General features: G+C 43.1%; 1 protein-coding gene across 3 annotated transcripts in view; it reads left to right on the forward strand.

Annotated features, from left to right (window-relative positions):
• Window positions 1-24,307, forward strand: part of FRMPD3 (FERM and PDZ domain containing 3) — a 655,318-nt gene that overhangs the window by 514,790 nt on the left and 116,221 nt on the right. For all 3 annotated transcript variants that reach the window (XM_029607356.1, XM_029607355.1, XM_029607357.1), the window contains exons 7-8: window positions 3,396-3,498; window positions 12,207-12,252. In XM_029607356.1, the coding sequence (XP_029463216.1) occupies window positions 3,396-3,498; window positions 12,207-12,252 (149 nt within the window). The remainder of the gene's footprint in view (window positions 1-3,395; window positions 3,499-12,206; window positions 12,253-24,307) is intronic.

The raw sequence follows: 24,307 nt of genomic DNA on the forward strand, positions 1-24,307 counted from the left end.
AGGGTGAAGACTCACCTTCCTGCTGGACAGGAAACTGTAAACCTAAATCTCCTGCCCTCCAGCAATACAACTGAACTTTGGGATCAGTTCTCTTCTTTGAACTGTAAACAAGTTACCAGGCTTGTAAGATCTTGGTGGACCAGATAGCATGCCCCTTGGCCACGGGGTTTTCAGAGTGTGGTTCCTTTCCCACTTATGACAACCTAGCCCTAATTACTCTTATACCTAAACTGGGCAAGGACCCTCTTATGCCGGAATCATAACGCCCGATGTCATTGTTAAACCTAGATCATAAAATATTGGCAAAAATATTGGCCGAACGCTTGGCTCCTATTTTGCCTTCCCTTGTGGGTGATCATCAGGTTGGTTTTGTTCGTCAGCGGTATGCTTTAGCCAATATACGCAGGGTACTGACTGCCCAGACGATTTGTCGGCAGATGGACAACCCCCATTTGGTTTTCAGTTTCGATGCTGAAAAAGCATTCGATCGGGTGGAATGGCACTACTTGTTTTTCATTCTGGAAAAAATGCGGTCCGATGGTCTCTTTCTTCAGGCAGTGCGGTTATTATATGCAGATCCCCGTGCGGCTATACTTGCCAATGGCGCGCAATCTGAGCCTTTTGTGCTGGCCAGAGGTACTAGACAGGGTTGCCCATTATCACCCTTATTGTTTATACTGCAATTAGAACCCCTTCTGTTATCTATTCATCACAGCCGTGATATTAGGGGAGTACGTTTTGGCTTGCGCGTTTTTAAAGTGGTGGCTTTCGCGGATGACTTACTGGTTTTCATAACTGACCCCTCAATGTCATTGCCCCCATTACTGCACACAATTTGGGAGTTCGGTAAGTTTTCTGGATTGTGTTTGAATGAGTCTAAATCCTCTGTATTAGCACAGCCAGCTACTAGTCGGGACCCTTTCCCCTGCGATGGGCCACCGATCACTTATATTATCTGGGGATGTACCTCCCGGAAGATCTTGATTGCGTCTATCAGGCTAATATTTCTCAGATGATGCGGACTACCACTGACCATTTGGCCACTTGGAATAAATTACCCCTTTCCCTAAATGGTCGGGTCAAATTATTCAAAATGACTATTTTGCCTAGGTGGCTTTATCGTTTTCAAAATCTTCCGGTTATACTAATGCGGGTAGATCTTCAACGACTTGGTGCACTTCGGAGGTTTTTGTGGGGGGGGGGGGGGAGGCTCGTATTCCGTTATCCTGGTTGAAGGCGAGGTGGGGTAGAGGTGGACTGGGAGTGCCAGACTTGGCCTGTAATCTTAGGCTTATCTGAGATTGGTTACTGGACACCTCTGTTCATATCCCGTTATATGCTGATGCTGCCCTGATGGCTCCGGTGGCTCCTGCCTAAGCTGTCCAATCCGGCGCTACCTCTCTTACACAGACAGCTATGGTGCGCCGGCTTCGGCAGACATGGCAGCGGCTAAGGAAGCTTTTAAAGTCACCCGCCCTTTGTGCTTATTTTCTTCCTGTAGTGGGAAATCCTGCTTTTACACCGGGCTCTCAGTCTTCATACTTCAGAGTCTGGGAGGGCAGGGGTATAACTTACTTGGGTCACTTACTGACACATACTGGGGAAATAATATCCTTTAAGGACTTCCAGGCGATTTATGGTTTTGGAATTACACACACTTTCCCTTACATTCAAATTGCACATTACTTACGGGCGCTTCCTGCCCTTTATAGGGATCCCTCAGTGTTTCACACTTTAGATGGGGTTTTTTGCTTCGAGAAGGCCAAGGCCCCATCTCTGTCAATACATTATAAGCAACTACAAAAGCGTGCTGAGGTGGAATCTCAGCTCAGCACGCTTTTGTAGTTGCTTATAATGTATTCAATTTTGGAATCTCGCTGGAACAGGGATGGTGATTTTGTTATTACTCAGACCATTTTGAAGACATGCTTTCGGCATATTTCCAGGATCTCAGCCAATATGTACTATAGAGAGTTACAATTTAAATTTCTCAGTCGGGCCTATGTGTCGCCACAAGTGGCCTTTCAATTGACTATAGCTTCCTCAGCTGGCTGCCCCCGTTGTGGGCATGCTATGGGGACTCTGTCCCATGTATTCTGGACTTGCCCCTCTGTACAACGCTTTTGGCGCAAAGTGGCGGATTATATGGCTGATTTGATAGATGCTGCTTTTCCAGTTACCCCTCTCTGGCTGTTATTTGGGTGTATTTCACCGATTCGGATACGAGATCCTGGTTCACGCATGCTTTTACGTAAAGCTTGTCTACTGGGGAAAAAAGTGATCCTCTCAGTCTGGCGGTCTCCTGATAGCCTGTCTTTTTGGGCCTGGAGAAACTGTTTCCATGGAATGATGACCATGGAGTCCCTGGCTTCCCGGATTTCTCCACGCTGCAGGCGACATTTTCTGACGGTGTGGCAGAATTATCTTCAATCTCTCCCACATCGTGCACGCAGCCTTGTAGTGAATGATTAATCTTGATGCTTTGTGCATTACTTGGGTGGACTCTTGCTTTGACTGATGGTGGCTTCCTTTGTACTGTGTGGAACTGGGAGTGGGGAGAGGGGGGAAGGGGTGTTCACTGTTTGTTTCTATTGTGATTATGTTCTGAGCAGGGCTCAAGACCCAGCTCTCCTTAGTGTTGTATTCCTAAGATTGTACTAAAAATTTAATAAAAAATTTAATAAAAATGTTTAAACATAAAAAAAAGAAAGAAAGAAAAAACTGCTATTTCAAGGGAACAATATCAGTGTTTTTTCACCTTTGGTCTTCTTGGCCCCGAAACAGGTCTGCTTTTCACAGTAACTCCAGATATATGTACATAAATGACATCTCATGCATATCCATTGTGGGTATCCTGAAAACTAGAATCTGGTTGGGAAGCTATAAGGACTAGAGCTAAGAACTCCTAGATCATATTAAACTGAGACATAACTGATGTAATCATGAACTTCACTTCAGAGGAAACTAAGCCTCTCCAAGTCACCTGAATGTTATCTTAAAGTGTTACAGATAATAATGAAATTGGAAAATATTTTAATTTTCATTGCATAGTCATATTCCTATTGCTTTCCATAACCTACAAGACGAATGCATGAGCTGATGCTGCTCTGAATCAGTGGATGATTTGTTTAGAAGTAGCAGAATACAAGCTTTTTGAATAATTATAGAGAAGTTAATGTTCAAAACAAGACAATATTTAAGACTGCATGTCAAGAACAATGGGCATATGCAAATCTTTCCAAGGATGTTGAGAATCACAAGGCTGTAAGACTGAAGACTGTAGTCCTTTCCTCCCTTGTACCCTTAGCATTCCTGTTCTTCCAGAACACATAAGATGTTCTTTGCTAAAGGAGAATCGTTGAAGTGAGAAACCTAACAGCTTCTTTCCATGGCAGGTGGTCCTTCTGAAGATAAACTCCTGACTGGTGACCAAATTCTGGCCATAAATGAAGATGATGTTAGTGATGTCCCAAGGGAGAGATTCATAGAGCTTGTAAGGTAACTGCATATTTAATTATTGGATTTACAGGATGATAGAAAAGAAACTGGGTTTCACTTTTTTCAATAGTTCCAACACTGTTGCTCAGACCATTGGCATCGTATGTTCAAAATGTTTGTTTCTCATTGGATTCTTATTTCAAATGTATTTTGAACACATTAGGAAATATGCATTGCAGAACAACCAAAAACCAGGCAAGTTTCACATATGTATCTATGTACTCCTGTCCATTCTCTCCCATGTACCACTCTGTGCTCCTCCTCCTCTTGCCTGCTAAACAGTGTATGTGCCATCTGGAACCACAAGCATTTTCAACATTTGTGGGCAAGCTGCTTCTGCTGATCTTGCACAAGATTAGCACAGCCAGCCTGGGGTGTTGTGAAAATGCTCACAATGTCAGACATTCCAGGCCTTCCTCTAATATTCAGTGGCTGGAAAGATGGGCTCCACTGGCTGCTGGTGATAGATGCTGCTGGAACAACCTTCTAGCTGCTCCAGTCTGGTCCAGACCCACTAACTGTCTGCTTGCCCCTCCATCCATAAACATCTATCTGGGCCACTCTCTGTGGACAGATTTGCAGGAAATTTAGTAGGAGATCTAGAAGTGTAGTAAGTGTTTCTCCTACAAACTTTATCCAAATCCCAAGGAGAGTGGCCCTGTTACATTCTTATAGACAGAAAAACAGACAGACAGGGTAATGCTTATAGGTGATCACTTCATTATAAAGAAATGGTCATCTAAAGCATTTTTTAGGTCTAGTAAGTCAGTGGTTATCAACCAGGTCTTCGAGGACCACCTGGGCAATCTGGTTTTCAGGATATCCACAATGACTATGCAGGAGATATATTTTCATGCACTGCCTTCACTCTATGCACTGCCTGCCCACCTTCTCTGCAAAACCACCATGGCGACACCGAAGGCAGCGGGAAGGCCTACCTGGCCTCGCTGCTTACCCTTCCACCAGCACTGGGGGGTGGAGAGGGATGTGCGGTGACGCCCCTCCCCCCCACAAAATGAGTAGGTGAGGATCAAGCCCCAGTGCCGGCGAGACCAACCCGCCCACTGCCCATCCACCTTCTTCATAAAACCACTGTGGTGACGCCAAAGGCAGTGGGAAGGCCTACCTGTCCTCACTGCACACCCTTCCACTGGCACCAGCACCAGGGAGTGGAGAGAGGGACGCCCAGTGGACAACCATTCCCCCAGGAAATGAGGAGGTGAGGAGCAAGCCCCGGCATCAGCGAGACCAGCCCCCCCACTGCCTGCCCATTTTCTCTGCATAACCACCATGAAAATGCCGAAGGAGTTTGCGCCGTGCACAAAGGAGTGCAATAAAGGAGCCTGCCCCTTTGTGTGACCCTTCGTGCACATGACACGGACACTTGAAGCTATGCCAGGGAAAAAATCCAGTCAATGCGCTTCATGCCGGGACCCAACCCCAGCTCCAGGACCCCAGCTACTCCATCAGAGATGTAAGGCACCTGCTGGACAAGCATAGAAAAAGTGCTTCCTCTGTTCCCCCTCCAGAAGCAAGGAAGTAAGAAGAAGATGTCAACAACAACAACAACATTGAGCCCTCCCACCAACCAGCCCATGGCCTGTCCAGCACCAAAAGAGCAAGAGCTGAAGGAGAAAGGGGCAGGCTCACCTTCACTCTAGCCCTGACATCAGGGAGACGCAGCTCACCTCCACACAAGCCACTGCTTAGGAGAGACTCCAATGGGAGGCTACAGGACTGGACACTTGCTCCCTCCCCCCACAGTTGAGGAAAAAAAGACTGCAGAGCCAGTGAGCCTGCACCACCCACTGACTGCCCCCTTGCATACACACCACACACTGCTATTCATTTATCTCTGTAACCATTACTCTTAGTTGAAACCATTCCAACAATGGAACACATAAACTTCATAGAACCCATACTTGGACAGGGCATCTTTGGTGAACTAAGAAAGTAAACACAAAAACAGAGCTAAAAAGGAATACTGAACAAATCTTCCACACAATGCTTAACAACTCTCCTACAATCTCATCCTGCCTAATGTTTTCACTTCTACTACTGAATGTTCAATCACTTGCAAAAAAAATCCCACTGATAAATGATTTGTTAGAAGATACAAATCCAACGATCTTCTGCATTTCTGAAATTTGGCTGAATAATGAAGAAAATGTTCTTTTAAATAAAATCAATCACCCCAACTATGATCTCTTCCATTTCCCCAGACCTAAATGCAAAGGTGGAGGCCTACTAATAATCTGTAAAAAAGATCTCAAACCCACACCTTACAACATACAGATTAATCTGCCCTATGAGGTAACAATATTAAAATCACCACAACTAAACATAGGATTGGTCTATTGCCCACCTGGAACTCTCCAAAAAGATTGCACACCCATAATCAAATTATTCACTAAAGCATTTCCATCACCAGATTCCACAATAATAGTAGGAGACTTTAACCTACCTGTTGATAGAAAACCTAGAACTACAGCATGTGAAATCTTTTTAGATATAATGGAAGCAATGGGATGGTCACAATTTGTAACCACCCCACTCATAAAGCTGAGTGGGGTGGTTACATATTTGCCAATGACAACAATTGTTTAATCAATACTGCCCACAATACATTGCCCTGGTCTGATCACCAACTTATAAAAGCAGAAATAATGCTCCTCAACACTAAGCAAATAAATTCAAATAATAATCAAGCTTTCACCTTCAGAAAGAAGATAAAACCAGACATTCTTGAAGAATCATTGAAAAATAAGCTAGTTGAGTTCAATCAACCCAATGCCATCTCCGCCTTTAACTCCTGGAATAGAATCATCAATAATATTGCTGATAACCTGAGCCCAATACAAACAAAAACATTCCAAAAAAATGGAATACTTCAAAATAAAAGAAACCTTGGTACAACGAAGAGCTGAGACAAGCTAAACAGACATTGAGAAAATCAGAGAAACAATGGTGGAAACACTCATTAACTGTATCCTTAGAAAAATACAGATCCCTTCTATCTAAAACAACAACAAAAAAAAAGACTACTATACAAAACAGATTCATGGAGTAATATTTAATTCCAAATTACTCTTCGAAACCATCAAAAACTTAATCAAGGACCCATCTTCCTCCAACTCGAGAATATACAACTCCTTAGAGAAGGACTGCTGTGAATATGCCACCTCCTAGTTAGATAAAATAAATAGTTTAAAAACTCAATTCCTCTCTTACTCACTAGCAAATGAACATGAAGAAAAATCTGGATGTCCTACATGGAACACTTTTGACATAGCAATCAAATTGGAAATAAATCAAATCATCTCCAAAATTAAACCTGCTATCCACCCACTAGACCCAATTCCGGCAAGTTCCCTGAAAATTGGACATAATGTAATCACTCCAACTATCGCAACCATAATCAATCACTCACTCTCATAAGAGCTGGTCCCATGTATAACGAAACAAGCCATGAATAAACCAATCCTGAAAAATAAAACTGGCAGAATTGATGATTGGGATCCAATCAAATATCCAATTTGCCATTTATCACAAAAGTTCTGGAAAAAGCAGTGTTATTGCAATTGGAAAATCACTTAGAAGATAATGACATTCTATACCCAAATCAATTTGGATTTAGAAAATATCACTCAATAGAAACTCTATTCATATCTTTATTCAACCCTGTACTACCGGGGTTTAATAACGATGAATCCAGTATCTTGGTATTATTAGACTTAACAGCAGCATTTGACATGGTCAACCACACTCTGCTATGCCATCAGATGAAAAAAACTGGAATAGACAGAAGTGTACTCAAATGTTTCTCCTCCTTCCTAGCTGATAGGACTTTCCAAGTCAAACTGGGCAACATCCTATATGACACATTCCCAATCAATACAGGTGTCCCTCAAGGCTCTGCTCTCTTGGCCACACTCTTCAACATCTATATGCTTCCTCTATGTAAACTACTAGAAGATCTAGGAATCAACTTTTTCCTATATGCTGATGACATACAATTCTACATTCCTATCACCAAATCAATTGAAAATACAACAGCGAAACTTTCAACATACATGAAGACAATACAGAAAAGGCTATCTCAGCTAAAACTAACACTACACAAAAATAAATCTGAAATGGTATGGCTAAGGAGAAACCAATCTATAATTAAACTGCCATCACTAGACCTGGGTAATTTTTACATCACATCCTCTGAGCAAGTATGGGTTCTAGGAATACAGATCGATGAGAACATCACAATGAAAAAACACATAAACATATTAATTAAAACAGGATACTCCAAGCTATGAATTTTACATCGGCTAAAGCCTCTGCTAACATTCCAGGACTTCCCAACTGTTTTACAAACACTAATATTCTCAAACAGATTACTGCAACCCACTATTACTAGGCCTACCTTCAGGACAATTAAAACCATTACAGCTACTACAAAATGCCACTGCAAGATTACTGTTAGGGAAAAGGAAATTAGACCACATCACCCCTGTAAAGTACTAACACTCATCTTCAGTGTAATCAATAATAGTAACTCCTGCTTATTAGGCATGACTAACCTTACACACCACAATGAACACTTAGATCACAAAACAAAGGGCTGTTAACAGTACCTATACCACGGAACACCCATCTAACGCAAATACGAGATCGAATGTTCCCTATAGCGGGACCCAAATTATGGAACTCCCTATCCAGTCATTACAGAAATAAAGAGCTTCAAATGTGAACTGAAAACATGACTTTTCAAAAAAAAAAAAAAAAAAAGCATATGACCTAACATAAAATTACAACTTATAGAAAACTACATAGACATGTTTGATCAACGACTGATAATTACTAAGAGACTTAAAGAATATTAAGACAACTCACTGACAACCTTGTGAAGATTACCTAAAAGGAACTAAGTTCTGAATTACTATTTAGTAATCTAGCTAACGTGTTTATGTTGTTTTGAATTTAATGTGAATTGCGCATGTTTTGATGTTGTGTGGACCTATAATGCGAATGTTGCTTTTGTAAACTATTGTGATTTTCTTTTGGAATGACAGTATATAAAATGCCTAACTAAAATAAATAAATAGATAGATAGATAGATAGATATAGATATATATCTTCATACTTAGGAAATAAAGATCAGCAAGCATTTTGAAGGTTATACATTTCTATTGGAATAATACAAAATATTTTTGTTTACTAGCTTTTGCAATAACCTAGTGAAAGGAGAACAACTCTCAATAGCTAATCAGAAATGTATTGTTAGTGCATTAAAAAGGTATCACCTACAAAGTGTTTGCTGGCTTTTACTTATGGGTTCCTAAGTGGACCAACCTGGCAATCATACCATTTTATGTACAATTGTTCAATCCATCATCGTTGCTTGCATTAGCTAGCATAAAAGGGTGGGAGCATTCTGCTGCAGGTAAAGCATCTGTCAATTATTTGGTTGATAATATCATAGGGAATGGTTTTGTCCAAATCAGAAGAGAGCTTAGATGTATAATTTTTAAAAAAGTTCACTAAAGCTAACTTCCAAAGCCTACACTAGGTGCTGTTAGTGGAGGAATAGCCACGTGGTTAGATCAGCAGGCTATGAACCAGAGAAGTCGGGCTTCAAATCTTGTTAACACTTCTTGTAACCTTAGGCAAGTCACTCCTTTGCTTCAGGTACATATTACTTAAGGCCTCATTTACTATAGGGATGTGAATCGTGTCCTCGATCGTCTTAACGATCGATTTCGGCTGGGAGGGGGAGGGAATCGTATTGTTGCCGTTTGGGGGGGTAAAATATCGTGAAAAATCGTGAAAAATCGTTAAAAAATCGAAAAATCGAAAAATCGAAAAACCGGCACATTAAAACCCCCTAAAACCCACCCCCAACCCTTTAAATTAAATCCCCCACCCCCAAATAACTTAAATAACCTGCGGGTCCAGCGGCGGTCCGGAACGGGCTCCTGCTCCTGCATCTTGTTGTCTTCGGCCGGCGCCATTTTCCAAAATGGCGCCGAAAAATGGCGGCGGCCATAGACGAAAAAGATTGGACGGCAGGAGGTCCTTCCGGACCCCCGCTGGACTTTTGGCAAGTCTCGTGGGGGTCAGGAGGCCCCCCACAAGCTGGCCAAAAGTTCCTGGAGGTCCAGCGGAGGTCAGGGAGCGATTTCCCGCCGCGAATCGTTTTCGTACGGAAAATGGCGCCGGCAGGAGATCGACTGCAGGAGGTCGTTCAGCGAGGCGCCGGAACCCTCGCTGAACGACCTCCTGCAGTCGATCTCCTGCCGGCGCCATTTTCCGTACGGAAACGATTTGCGGCGGGAAATCGCTCCCTGACCCCCGCTGGACCTCCAGGAACTTTTGGCCAGCTTGTGGGGGGCCTCCTGACCCCCACGAGACTTGCCAAAAGTCCAGCGGGGGTCCGGAAGGACCTCCTGCCGTCCAATCTTTTTCGTCTATGGCCGCCGCCATTTTTCGGCGCCATTTTGGAAAATGGCGCCGGCCGAAGACGACAAGATGCAGGAGCAGGAGCCCGTTCCGGACCGCTGCCGTTCCGGACCGCCGCTGGACCCGCAGGTTATTTAAGTTATTTGGGGGGGGTTCGGGAGGGTGGGGGATTTAATTTAAAGGGTCGGGGGTGGGTTTTAGGGGGTTTTAGTGTGCCGGCTCACGATTCTAACGATTTATAACGATAAATCGTTAGAATCTGTATTGTATTGTGTTCCATAACGGTTTAAGACGATATTAAAATTATCGGACGATAATTTTAATCGTCCTAAAACGATTCACATCCCTAATTTACTAAGCATTTTCCCCATAGACACAGAATGGGAGAAAAGCCTTAGTAAATCATGCCCTTATATTGCAAAACCTCTATAAATAAAATAATAGCTATTGTGCCTGAATATAATGCACTTTGCAGTAGCTGACCAGTGACAAAAGGTGGTATATAAATCTTAAATTAAGTACTTGGCCTGCAGGTAGTTGTTTTGAGTATCCACCCTATAATGAATTAATGGTGGCCATATAGATGAACATTGTCATTGCTTGAAGTATTTCTATGACTTGCTTTATATCAGACAGTTCTGTATAGTAGATATTTCATAATCATTCCGAGTGATAATGCCTTTTAGAGGAGGTAGATTCCACAATATCATTAGCCAAGGTAGTTTGGGTGTTCCTTACCAGACATATTCCAAATCAGCATGGGAAAAAGGTCTTTTTGAACAAGGACCTTTGTGATTTCAGACAAACCATGTAGAAGAAAATAATTTTGCTGTTAATACTTTAGCCTGTTGCATAGTTCAATAACCATTCATAAGAAGAAGCCCCATGAAAAATGAAGTCAAATGTGGGGAATTCTGTAAAAGAGTTCAGGCTTACCAGACACTGACGTTATAGCTCCAGAGCTGTGCTGCTGTATTGTCGAGTGCATGCATGTAATAAATACATCTTTTTAATGGTTGAGCCTGTAATACCATGTCTAGGGACTGAAAATAATTGGATTTACACTTAACTGAAGTTTCCAAGTTTTGAGATGGCTTCCTGACTCCGAAAGTAACCACTGTGATATCTAAGATTGAAGAGTCAGCAGTACAAAAGTACCCCTGCTGATTCCTCATCATCCCGTTGTTTATATGAAGAATATAAAGGAACTAAAAGCAATCAAGTGGTTAACTGGAAAAAGGCTGCCACCATGGTATTCTGGGCCTGATATAGAACACAGGTTCATGCATATGAGGGCTCGGTTAGTGTAAAAGTATGCAGGGAACCTGATTTCTCATGTCTTTCTATGTGTGTTGGGAACAGACATTCTGGGGCATGGGCTGGAGCAGGAGTTGGGCCTTTCACACTTCCTTTTCTGTTTTACAAAGTATGTATGTACGTCATAGCCCACACAAGCATGCATCATTTTCTGCGGGTGAGTTTGTGAATGTTCCACTTACATGTGAATTTTCTGAGCAAACTTATGTGCAATTATTTGCATTGAACGTTTGGGGTGAAGTCTGTATGTAAAAGAAAACGTGCAGACTTGACCCCCAGCATGCAGAGTTGTAAAATTGCCCTCTTCATGTCCAATGCATCCTTCATCCCTAGCCAGTAAATCATCATTCTCAATAATATTCTACAGTAGCGATGCACAACCTCTGCCACCGATTGAGCCTCATTAGCTCTGAGCCTTGTCTCAGGGAATGGTATTCAGAAATGTTGAAAATGTTCTGTAAGATTTAGCTTTTAATCTGCATTGCTGCCAGTTCTTTCTTGCCATGAGGAATCACATATGACTGCTTAGCCTCAGACTGAGTAACACTAGAGTACCAATTAAATTGGCATACCCAGAGTAAGCTATTAGAGGTGCATAGGTTATAAAAAAAAAAGAAAAAGATCTCCAACAGTCTTTTCCCAAAGTGCATTGAAAAGATGGAAATGCTCAGCCGTCAGAATAACAACTACACAGAGTCAAAAACAGCCAGGCACAGATGAGTGGAAAACACAGCTGCAAAATGAATTACTCCCTGTGTAGTTATTGCCAGGTTGGGAAAATTCCTTTTGGAGTTGTGAATGAAAGCTTGAGCTGCTTCTAGGCTCAGTCATGAGCCTGACACCTGAACCATTTTAGTGAGTCTTTCATTCACTCTTGTTTTCATTCTGTCTGCAAAGTACTTTTGTCACCTTCATTTCTTTATTCCCTTGTCTTCCAGGAATGCAAAGGAATTTGTTGTGCTCACTGTTTTACAGCCTCATCAGGTGAGTTGTGAATGCTTCACTAAAAGGAACAGATTGCCAAAATAGGGGCTGTGAGCTGAGCATGGCTTGATATAAATGTAGGTATCAAAACAGTCTGGTTTATTTAAATTTTCAAAGGCATGCAGCTGTATGTCTAGTAGGGATGTGAATCGTTTTTTGACGATTTAAAAAAATCGGCAGATATTTTTTAAATCATCAAAAATCGTTAGAGTCGCGATACAATAGAAATTCCCCCGATTTATCGTGAAAAATCGTAAATCGGGGGAGGGCGGGAAACCCGGCACACCAAAACAACCCCTAAATCCACCCCGACCCTTTAAAACAAATCCCCCACCCTCCCGAACCCCCCCAAAATGTTTTAAATTACCTGGTGGTCCAGTGGGGGGGGGGTCCCGGCGCGATCTCCCGCTCTCGGGCCATCGGCGCCATTTTGGCTGCCACTAATATAAATGGCGCCAATGGCCCGATAAAAAAAAAACCCACCTGACCCTTTAAAATTAACCCCTTAGCCTCCTCCACTCTCCCGACCCCCCCTAAAACTTTTTACACATACCTGGTGGTCCAGGGGGGCCGCGGGGAGCGATATCCCGTTCCCACGCTATCAGCTGCGCTAAAAAAAATGGCGCCGATGGCCCTTTGCCCTTACCATGTGACAGGGCAAAGGTAGCGCCGGTGCCATTTTGAATATTGGCAATACGGCCCGCGTGCAGGAGATCGCTCCCGGACCCCCGCTGGATCCCCAGGGACTTTTGGCCAGCTTGGGGGGGGCCTTCTGACTCCCACAAGACTTGCCAAAAGTCCAGCGGGGGTCCGGGAGCGACCTCCTGCACTCCAGCCGTATTGCCAGTATTCAAAATGGCGCCGACGCTACCTTTGCCCTGTCACATGGTAAGGGCAAAGGGCCATCGGCACCATTTTTTTTAGCGCAGCTGATAGCGTGGGGGGTAATTTTAAAGGGTCAGGCTGGGGTTTTTTTATCGGCGCGGGCCTCACTAAAAAAAATTTGTGTTGTGAATTGGAATCGGAACCGATTCCAATTCACGTCTCGTAACGATCAGATTTCCCCCCCCCCCCCCCCCCAGCCGAACCTGATCGTTAAAACGATCGGGCACACGATTCACATCCCTAATGTCTAGTGTTGTGCAATATGCATGAACTGAGATGCATAAGAACCTGTGTGGATTTTAAACGATCATTGGGAATCCATTCTCGGCACTCTAAATGCCTCCCTTTAGATACATGGGATTCAAGCAGTCAAAAAAAAAAAAAAGAACATTTCCAAAGTATTATGTTTAGGGAGGATCATTTTCAAAGGCATTCGCATAGGTAAAATTGTGCTTTCCCCATAGAAATGGCTTCTTAATGGAATTGCCCGCCCGATATACAGCTTACCTTATGCACACATGTCTTATATGCACGTAGCTTTACCCGGTTTGAGCTGAGGCATTCCTGGGGTCAGAGATGGGGAGGGGGTTGAGACTTATGGGGTAGAAACCAGGGGGAGGCAGGGGTAGAAAACCTACCCCTGCCTCCCCCTGCGCACGCCGAGCCTATCTTGCATAGGCTCAGCGGCGCGCGCAAGCCCCGGGACGCGCGTAAGTCCCGGGGCTTGAAAAAATGGGCGTTCTGGGGCGGGACTGAGGCCTCCGGAACAGCCACCGGGCCCGGGGATGGAGAGCCGGCGCGCGCTAGTTACACCTGCCCGGAGGCAGGTGTAACTAGCGCAGGTGTAACTTCTCCAACAAAGGTAAGGGGGAGTTTAGTTAGGGCTGGGGGGCGGGTTAGATAGGGGAAGGGAGGGGAAGTTGCGGGGGGCTGGAAAAAAAGTTCCCTCCGAGGCCGCTTCGATTTCGGAGCGGCCTCGGAGGGAATCGGAGGCAGGCTGCTCGTCTCAGCGCGCGCAGGTTGCACAATTTTGCACCCCCCTGTGCGCGCCGACCCTGGATTTTATAACATGCTCGCGCATGTTATAAAATCAGGCGTAGATTTGTTCGCGCCAGGTTGCGTGAACAAATCTACGCCCGCGCATATCTTTAAAAATCTACCCCATGCGCGTACTTTTGGATTTTCAAAAGTATGCGTGGATGTTTTAATGAAAACTTTCTACCTACAAATCAGCAGGTGTAATTGTGTGCCGCACTTTTGGTGGGGTGGTTTTCAAAGCGAACTTATGCCTAAGTTTTCTTTGAAAACTGGTGTAATTTAGGGGCATATTTGCCAACTTTCTTTGGCAGACTGTTACTAAATTACCTCCTAAGTGTCCAAGTGAGTAAACTTCAACATCTACTCACTTTAATTTGCATGTTTTAAGCAGCTGCAGTAGACAAATTTCCAGTTAGGCATGAGATTTCTTTATTTATGGAACCTTCCAGAACACTATTTCACTTTCCTGAAAGATGACAACAGGCAAGAGACATAGCAAGAGGAAGTCAAATTTCCATGGATCTGGAACAGATGTACTATTTCAGATGTTCCTATTGATAGCAAAGCTCTTGATGAATTCGCCCACCACAAATCTATTTAAAAACAGAAAGCAAGGCAAACCATAATTAACAAAAGTAATGGTGTACTTCATAATAATATAGTGTAACAGAGAAACCAGGAGTGGAGTTACATCTGAGGTGAACTGCATGCTGAATTTAAAGTTTTATGTGCTTCCTAGCATACGTTATTGAAGTTACAAGTAGAGATGTTGGGCCTCTGGCCCTTTAATTAAACCTCTGGTCCCCTTAACAAAAACAAAAACAACATTGTTTATTTCTTACTTCAAATAATCAATGTCCAGGCATTTGCAATTTTCTTAATAAAATCTGCATCCTAACAGTAGGGCTGTGGTCTTCCTTACCCGCTGGAGTCCTACAGTAGTTCCTTCTTCTAGCTCAACTGGAACCAGTTCTGGGCTGCTGGCACCATAAGCTTTTGTTCAAGGCTACCCAGGGATTGTCGTTCCCCCCCCCCCCCCCCCCCCTTATTATAATAGACCTGTCCTCCCATTGTTTCTGGTCTGGTTATTGCAGCAATGGTCCTGAGACTGGATGTCATGCACCAGTGCTCTTTTTACAATCCTGCATCATGGGCTGTAAATCTGACCAACAGATGTTATTTTTGGTGATCTGTGACTCCCTCCCCTCCCAGGGGCTGTGAACACTGTCTCTGAAGCAACTCCAGTTGTTGATCGGGAGTGCAGAAGGCCAGGGACCATTGGCCTAGAAATGTATAGCAGTCACCACTGATCCACCAGGTTGGCCTCCTTGCCAGGCTTTCTCAAGCAGACACACCCTCTGTTTTCTGTGTCTGTATTCTGTTAACATAGGCTATTTTTTTTTTTAATAGTCCTCATGAATGATTCAGTGCATTTCAACATAGGTACCAAGGAGTTCCTGAACCACTTGCTTCTCAGAACCTTGCCCCAGAGACCCATTCAGACTATATAAGTGACATTTTAGCTGGTATAATAATATGCTTTTCCCTGGGGCTGGCATTCACTTCATTCTACTGCTTGCAGCAGCAGTGAACTTGCTAGCAGTTGAGTTTTTTTTCGAAGCTAGATGGCATATTCATCTAATCAAAACAGATATACAGATTACGAGAGAAATTAAGGAATGTTGGTATGATTTATCCTAAAAAGACATTGAAAAATTCAGTTTGTACTATTTGAATATATTGGCATTTCCTACATATTTAGTTGTCCAAAGCCTGGCTCCTCATAATCAAAGAAGGGGAAAAGAATTTGAAGTTCATGTTCAATATATTAACATAATAGTATAACAATTATTTATTGCACAATGCATATATCAGCATAATTAATTTTAAACACAAAAAAACGTAATACAGCTTGTAAATTTCTTTATGCATGTATTTAGCAAATGCAAATCTGCGAAATCAAGCAATAGCCTTCTTATTAACTGAGTTCAAAGTTATTAATCCACCTCTTAGTTTGTAGAGAAGACACTCCACTATAATATGCAACATAGTTTGCCTCTCCCCTCAAGAACACAATGCATTGGCTCTGAGGCCCACATGATGAAGGTTGCCCATACATTGACCTTTGCCTGTCCTGAACCTATTTAGTAAGGACCATTCTCATCTTGTTAATTCAAGCCAACAAGTTGACGGCTTGGGTTTGACACAAGGAACTTCAATATTATTTCCCACGATTTACATTTGGTGATCAAAAATGTATTTGTAGACAGATTCTGGTCAAGGAAATTGCCTCATATAGGGTATTACAAGTAAAGGCAGGCCTTAAGTGAATGCACAGTGCTAGGAAAGTACAGCAGAAATGGTTTCAACTAGTTTGTGGGACATCCTCATCTGACAGATGTGTCGGGAAATGATATTTGCAAACTAAAAAGTAATTTGGGCCTTAGTCTTTGGCCACTCATATAGAGGTCAAGTTCTTTTTTGGCACTGGCATTATGAATATGGAGTACCCTTGATATAGTTTTAGCAAGGTTTGGCAAGAGCAACCATGTAATGTAAATAGTCTGCCAGCTTTGTCACATCTTCATTCAGGGTCGGGTCCAGAGAACAAAAAAAATGAAGCTTGCATGGCACCGTAAGTGTCATAACTGAACTTGTGAGATTTACTTAGCTGTTGGTAAGTCATATGTATATAAGTTGAACAAAGCTGGGGCCAGTACTGAGCCCTGTAGAAGTGCATTGATTTGTCCTCTCCTTGTGATTTCCCCCTGGCCAAGATGGACTCCAAATTGTCAATTATAGAAAAATGCTTGAATGAGTGTAATAACCCAACTTGGAAATTACCATCAGATTGTAAAATGCATTACTTTCTCATCGTCAATTGCTACCAAGGGGAAGCATATTTTAAGAGGGAGATTTTTAGTCCATGGCATCACATGCCACCACAACCTACTCCCCTCTCCACTTCTCCTGTTATTTCAACAAAGTACCCTATTTACCCCAGTGACCATAGATTTGGAGAAGAGGGGTGGATAGGACTGTTCCTCTCCTCCACCTGCCATTGACACAGCTAGGCAAGTACAGTAACCTTCACCAAGTTCTGAGCCTGCAAAATGATTTCTAGCCTGCCTCTGCTTATTCTTGGTCTTCTCTTAGTTTCCTCTCTGCCTCCTCATTCCTTCCATTTTAGAACTTACCTCATCATTCATCAAAATGCAAAAAGTATGGTAATGGTTAGTGCAAATGCAAAATTTGTTTGGGGGGTGAGGTCAGGATTTAGTTAAATTAGGGGCAATATTGCATGGTTTTAACTACCCCTTTTTTCCTGGTGTTAGGCTGTGCGATCTCCCCAAAATGGCCATAACACAATTTGCAATACATTGTTGGAATTGTATTTTGGCCATTTCTGGGGGGGGAGGAGGAGGGGAAGGAGAGAGAGAGCACCTCTGGGGAGGGTCTTACTGTGTGCACCTATTTATCTCTCTATAGGAGGGCCACCTAATAGGTCGAGGTGAGGTGTTAGTGGTGGTTTAGAGTTTAGGGGCCAATTTCACATGTAGAGTGAGACGTACCAACAGCACAGTACACCTTGGTGAAGATTTGATGTCATTTGGAGTGAGGAAAGTCTCAAAAAGATGAAATTTCTACTATGTTCTTGCACCCTAGCTTGTACCATTAAGCTAGGGTGAGATAACATAGTACAAAATGTCTTCTTATCTCATCCTAGCTTGTACCATCAAATGACATCAAATCTTCACCAAGGTGTATCGTGCTATTTGTATGTCTCACTCTACATGCGAAACTGGCCCCTTAACCCTAAACCACCACTAACACCTCACCTCGACCTATTAAGTGGCCCTCCTTTAGAGATATAAATACTCAACTACTATGCGGGTCTTGTAGATAGTCTCTCTTCCTCTCTTTTCTTTAGCATTTCTATTTTCATTCCTTCATGTGCTTCTTTCTCCATTCACAGTCTGTTCTGTTCAATGTGTTACCTGCTCTCCTTCTCTCTTTCTTCTTACCAATATTCCCTCTAATGTTTTGGTGGGTGGATGTGAGTGCACACTGCTGTTGCACACATCATTTTGGCCATGAGCAGCCAGGGGAAGCTTCTCCCTATTTGATCCCCCCACCCCCAATATTTCCTCTAATTTTTTACAAGGGGGATAGTTGTATTTGTGCACTACTGTGTGTGAAGGATTGCTACCTTATGCTGTTTCTACTCCCTACCCCATATACTCTTTCTACCTTAGTGACACCTCCACCAGGAGCTCAAGCTCCATTTTTCTCCTCTATTCTCCCTTCTCCCTCTTTATTTTATCTGCTTCCATCCTTTCCACTGATTGCCATTTTTTCATGCAGCACGGAGCTCTCAGCCCACCCTCTGCCTGCAGGAGTACAAGAGACAAAAGCCAGGAGAGGGCATCCCCTGCCCAGTGCGGAAGACGTGGCAGGTCTGAACTTCATAAAGGAAATTATATGGGGGTCTTCAGAAATCATGATCCACAAAGGAAATCAAAATCAACCCATTCCCAAGGAAATCAAACAGGAGCTCAGATTTCAAAGAATGGTGCAGACAGTTATAATTCCAAACCAGACCAGAAATACAGTAACGAAATAGATGTGTGATTGTAATGAGCCAGAATTCCCAGGCCCCAAAATAATGCAAACATGAAAGTGCAATAACCATAGTGGCCATGATAATGAAGAGTCCATCAAAACACAGGGCTCCAGCTTGGAATGAACAATATTTGCATTTTTCCTTGATCCATATAAAAATGTCTGAAATAAGTGCTGTGGAACTCATTACACAAACTAATGAGGACCTACTTCAACAAATATGATTATTATGAAAAGAAAACAAAACAAAACAAGAAAAAAAAATCAAATTATGCAAAAGGTTTACAATATCAAAAGGTTATAGAAGAGGTTGTGTGGGAAATAATAAGATACTGGAAGAATTCAAAGACAGTTTTGAAAAGCAATTCACTGAAATAATACCAAACAATTCATGCTAAAATGGCTGTAATTTGCAGCTACAAAACAGAAAAAAAAAGCAAGTCAAACACTCCAAGTCAAAAAACCTCCTAGGCAGACACTTAAACACTTAATGGAAGTTTAGATGCATAAACCAGTGGTGGAACAAATGTGCCAAGGCCTCCAGCATGGTTCTTTGTGCACAGGCTCTGCTCAGGTCTCCATTCCCTGCTTCCTTGAATGTCAAGGGCCTACGTAGGGCTGATTTCCAACATGTCAAAAATTGCTTCGAAATGTAAAACATAAAGACCATGCCTCCAGAGACTGCCTGCTCAGGTACAACTGCCTACATTTAGACATCACTTCATACCCGTATGCACAGCTGGACTATCTGAAAATTTGTTAAACATCTAATCCCAAGAGCCATCAAAGTTTCAATGTCATCCATCTAACTGCCACACAACTGTCTGAAAATGTAGCTTTCCACATCTACTCAACTGGGTCAGGATGAGGGAAGCTGGCGAAGAGACACATCTGATTCAAAGGGATCTAGCTGGATAAGTAAGGAATTACCTGGCTAGATCTTCAGGGAAGAAAAGTGTCCCTTCGTGAGCAGCTAAAGATAACCATCTGATTTCACTAGGTAGCTCTATTTGGTCATCTCTGGAAGTGGAGCGAGGCTGGAGGCAAAATCTACTTGCATAAAGTAGATTGTTGAAACTTATGTAGGTAGTGTGCCTGCAGAGATTTGCACCTTTCCTTGAGATGGTGCAAACCTATGCTTTTAATGTTTGCCTCTCCCTGTGAGCCACAGTCTCTAATTAATGAGCACCCCCCCCCCCCCCTTCCAAGTCAGTGCTGGCTTCCCTCTCTTCCCTCAATTTCAAACTAAGGAACCCCTCCCCCTCCAATCCAGTACAAACAACAAACCCTCTGGACTTTCGCATTCAAGAAGCCCCTTGGAACCCTCCCTCCCCTCCCCCCTAAAATCTCACCTCATGATTATGGAAGGTCGTCTTGTCTTTTTTGGAAGGAAGTATACAATCTCCTCCTTGCCAGCGCTGAGCTATACAAAATGGCGCTATGTAGTGGCCCTTTACTACACCTGGAGGGGGTGTTGAATTTGGGATCTGGATTCAGGAGACAGGGTGGAAAGAGGGCAGCTCTGGATTGGGGGGGGTCACTATTGCAGTTTGGGATTTGGTAGATGGAAGGGAAGGCAGCGCTGACTTGTGAGGGAGAGTAATTGGAAATCAGATTTCAGGTGGAGGTTGGGAGGCAGGTTGATTAGGGGGAGGGCATGATGTCTTTTAAGTCACCAGTCAGCACCCAATTTAACTGGCTGAATTTTGTCCAGCTAAGGTACTACTAGATTAATTTTTATCCATATCATAGCTGGTTAGGTTGTAGCCGAAAATGTTCCTAAATTGAGCTGGACAAAATCCAGCCAACTTCCTAAATTGAGCTGGACAAAATCCAGCCAACTTTGGCCTGGATTCATCATTCATCGATGAATGATGAATCCAGCGAAAAAGGGGAGGGCGGGGGCGGGCCTGCGAAAGCCCGCAGCCTTCGCACCACCGCGGTGTGCCGACTGCCAGCTTCCGCACCGAATAGCACCACCATGAAAAGTGGTGCGAGTCGGCGCACTGCTGCCGATGATAACGTTGGTAATGTTATCGCCGGCAGCGAAAACACTGCCGACTCCGCCCCCTCCCCACCCCGACTCCTCCACTCCCCGCCCCGTCTCCTCCCCTCCCCTTAATTTGCATGCTATTGCACGTGAAAAGGCGTGCGATAAGCCTTTGATAAATGACCTCATTACGGCCTCATTTACTAAGCATTTTTCCCATAAGCATAAAGTGGAGAATAGCCTTAATGAATCTGGCGCTTAGTTGGGTACTCGGCAGGTTCAGAAACTTGCCCCCATAATGTACGTGCAGCACCATTTTTCCTCTATTTGTCTATTTATTTATTTATTAAAAATTCATAGATATAGATATATGTATAGCCTATATTGAACCTGTCAGGCTAAGTAGTTACAATAAACATATATCAATAAAAATAAACACTTAAAGCAAGCCATGTTTTAGCTTAGATATGCTATGGAATGGCCAAAAATGGTAGCCACATCGGAATGGACTGCTATGTCATTCATATAACCCTCCTGTTATATGGTTTTTGTTCAGTTAACCCCTAAGTTTGATGTAAACCGGCCTGATATGAAGCTTGTCATGAGGTTCGGTATAGAAAAATGGTAAATAAATAAAATAAATAAATAAAAAGCATATACCACTTTGTGCTTGACATGTTCTCCAGTGTCCCTATTCAAATGGCAATGTACACTAGAGAGTAAATATGCAATCAGGCATCTAATAGCAACAATATATGCATTCTTTTAATCACACACATAACAAGCCTGTTTTCAATTGGGTTTCAATATTAGGTTGTAAAGCAGCTAAAAGTACACGTGTACCCTTGCACATTTTAAAATGATAGCATGTAAATTATGCACATTAGTAGCATGCCTACTATTTGTGTATGCTTCTTTCCTATTTCAGCCAAAAGAATGAATGTTATGAAATTATGCATAGAGAGGCCATTGTTTAAACCCCAGATGATAAATAACTTAGGCAGCTAAAGTAAGTTGGATAAGTTATCAAGAATATTCAGTGGGATAAATGTGCTGCTGAGTAAATGTGAATAAAACTATCTAGCTATATACAGCTAGATAACTAGGAAACCTAACCAGCTATATTTGAATATCACCAGTTAAAAGTTAAGTGGCATTCTTGCTGTAAAAAAAAAAAAAAATTGTCTCACTAGCCTTGATGGCCTGGTCCCCTGAACCCCATTATAGAGCCAAATAATGAGGCTTGCCTCTCCAAACCCTCCCATCCCCCAAGTCCCTCCATACAACATTTTAAAGTAAAAGTGTTCTAGGGTTATTTATAAATCTGGCCCCCTCCTCTTCCACCTTCCCCCCCCCCCCCCCACAGCCCCAAATCTACCCTCTTGCTTTATCCAGCACTCACTCAAATCCCCTACTGCCGCTGAGATTACGGTACAGCCATACTGCTTTCCTTGGCTTTCAGCACTGCGCAGACAGAAATACTGGAAGTATGAGCTACCAGAGTTACTATCAGAGCATTACCACTCAGCTAACTTGTTCCTACCCTGGAATGTCTCTGAACTGCCCCTAAGTTATTTTGCATATCTGGATAAAATGTAGCCAGTTAAGTGCTGCCAATATTCAAACATCAGCATTTTACAGTATCCGATTTGGATAAATGCCTTTGAATATTGATGTCATAATTTTTAGCATCTAAAAATCCATGTTCCCAGATGTGGTTTGCATAGGTGGGTTAATGCTATTTTTACCCCACATAAAAAGCACCTACGTCTTTCAAACTTTGCCCCTAAGTGCATAGTTTGGACAAGTGTATGTTACTTATATATTTAAGGATAGAGATTATGTTCAAACTGTGCAAACGGGCTCAGAAGTAAAACAAAATTGAGTTGTGACATATGCCTGATTATATACCTTGAGTTCATACATTATGCCCAGTATTCTTAAGCCAAGGTAGAATAGTTCCAATAGTAGAATTCTGAATGGAAACACTACGGGGCGGATTTTAAAAGGGTTACGCGCATAACCCTTTTAAACCCGCTCCTGCGTGCATCGCCGGGCCTATTTTGCATAGGCCCGGCGATGCACGCAAGCCCCGGGAGGCGCATATGTCCCGGGGCTTCAAAAAAGGGGCAGGGTGTGGGCGGTCCGGGGCGGGGGCATGACCAGAGGCCTCCGAAGGGCCTCTAGGCCGGGGGATCACGCACCGGCACTCTGCCGGCCCGCGCAACCTACGCCTGCCCAAGGGCAGGTGCAACTTTGAAGATCAAAGGTATGATGGGTGGTTTAGGACACTGGGGGGCAGGTTAGGTAGAGGAAGGGAGGGGAGGTCGGGGTGCTGAAGGAAAGTTCCCTCCGAGGCCGCTCCGATTTCGGAGCGACCTTGGAGGGAACAGGGAAAGCCATCGGGGCTCTCCTAGGGCTTGGAGCGCGCAAGGGGCACAAGTGTGCACCTGCTTGCGCGCGCCGACCCCGGATTTTATAACCTGTGGGCGGCTGCACGCGCATGTTATAAAATTGGGCATAGATTTGTGCGCGCCAGGTTGCACGCACAAATCTACACCTGTGCGGACCTTTTAAAATCCGACCCTATGGCTTTCCACTTTGGTGTGGGTGGTAAATGTGTCTGTTGAGGCTGATTCAAATATCTGTGAAATATGTGCCAGCCAAAGAGTCTGAATTGGCCCAAAGGTGAACCTTGCTTATGAAATAGATTTTGATACTAAAGAACGAACACATAACCGTTTTTATTTTAGCTTCCTTCAGTGAGAACCACTTTTATGAATAGCGTAGGTGAATTTGCTGTGAGAGATTTCATAATCACTTTGTTTCCATTCTCTCACAGCTGAAGTCACTGCCGTAAATGCTGCTAGAAGTCTTTTTGAAATTTAAGCCGGTAAAAAACCTACAGGGACCTACGAATCAGGTTTTAAGGCACATTTCACTGTTGTTCAGCGCCTCAGTCTGGACAGCTCCTTTGACAGAAAAAAAAAACAGAAAGCCAGCCACATGGAAACAGTGCTTTTCAAAGTATTACACCACATTAAAAAAAAAATTCTTGAAATAACAGTGTAAGAATGCTGAAACTATGGGATCTTGCAACCTTCCTTGACTCTATCCCTTTCCTATGCTTTCGGAATAAAGATTAAATCAGGTGCACTTCCTATAATAGCAGTATAACAGCCTGGGCATCTTCTTGTTAAAGTTATAAGGTAATGATTTGCCTATGCTACCTGCCTGCAAGCTCTCAAGTATCCTTATTCTTGTTTCAGCATCTTTCATTAGAATCTATGACAGGTACTGGTGTACAAGCATTGTCATGCAGAGAAATCACAGTTGCTCCAATATCATGCCTCTCTCCCACCTGAGGTCCTTGTCAAGAAGCAGAGGTAAACTGGCTGGCTTGTAAACAGTCAGCTGGAAAGATATGTTTAAATTGCCTGTATTAAGACAGAATATTTTAGGTCTAAATGCGGAGAGGCTGAAGGAAATCCCTAAGACTGTAGGCTTATCCATCATTTG

Source organism: Rhinatrema bivittatum, chromosome 6, assembly GCF_901001135.1.
Source record: "Rhinatrema bivittatum chromosome 6, aRhiBiv1.1, whole genome shotgun sequence".
Taxonomy (NCBI): Eukaryota; Metazoa; Chordata; class Amphibia; order Gymnophiona; family Rhinatrematidae; genus Rhinatrema; species Rhinatrema bivittatum.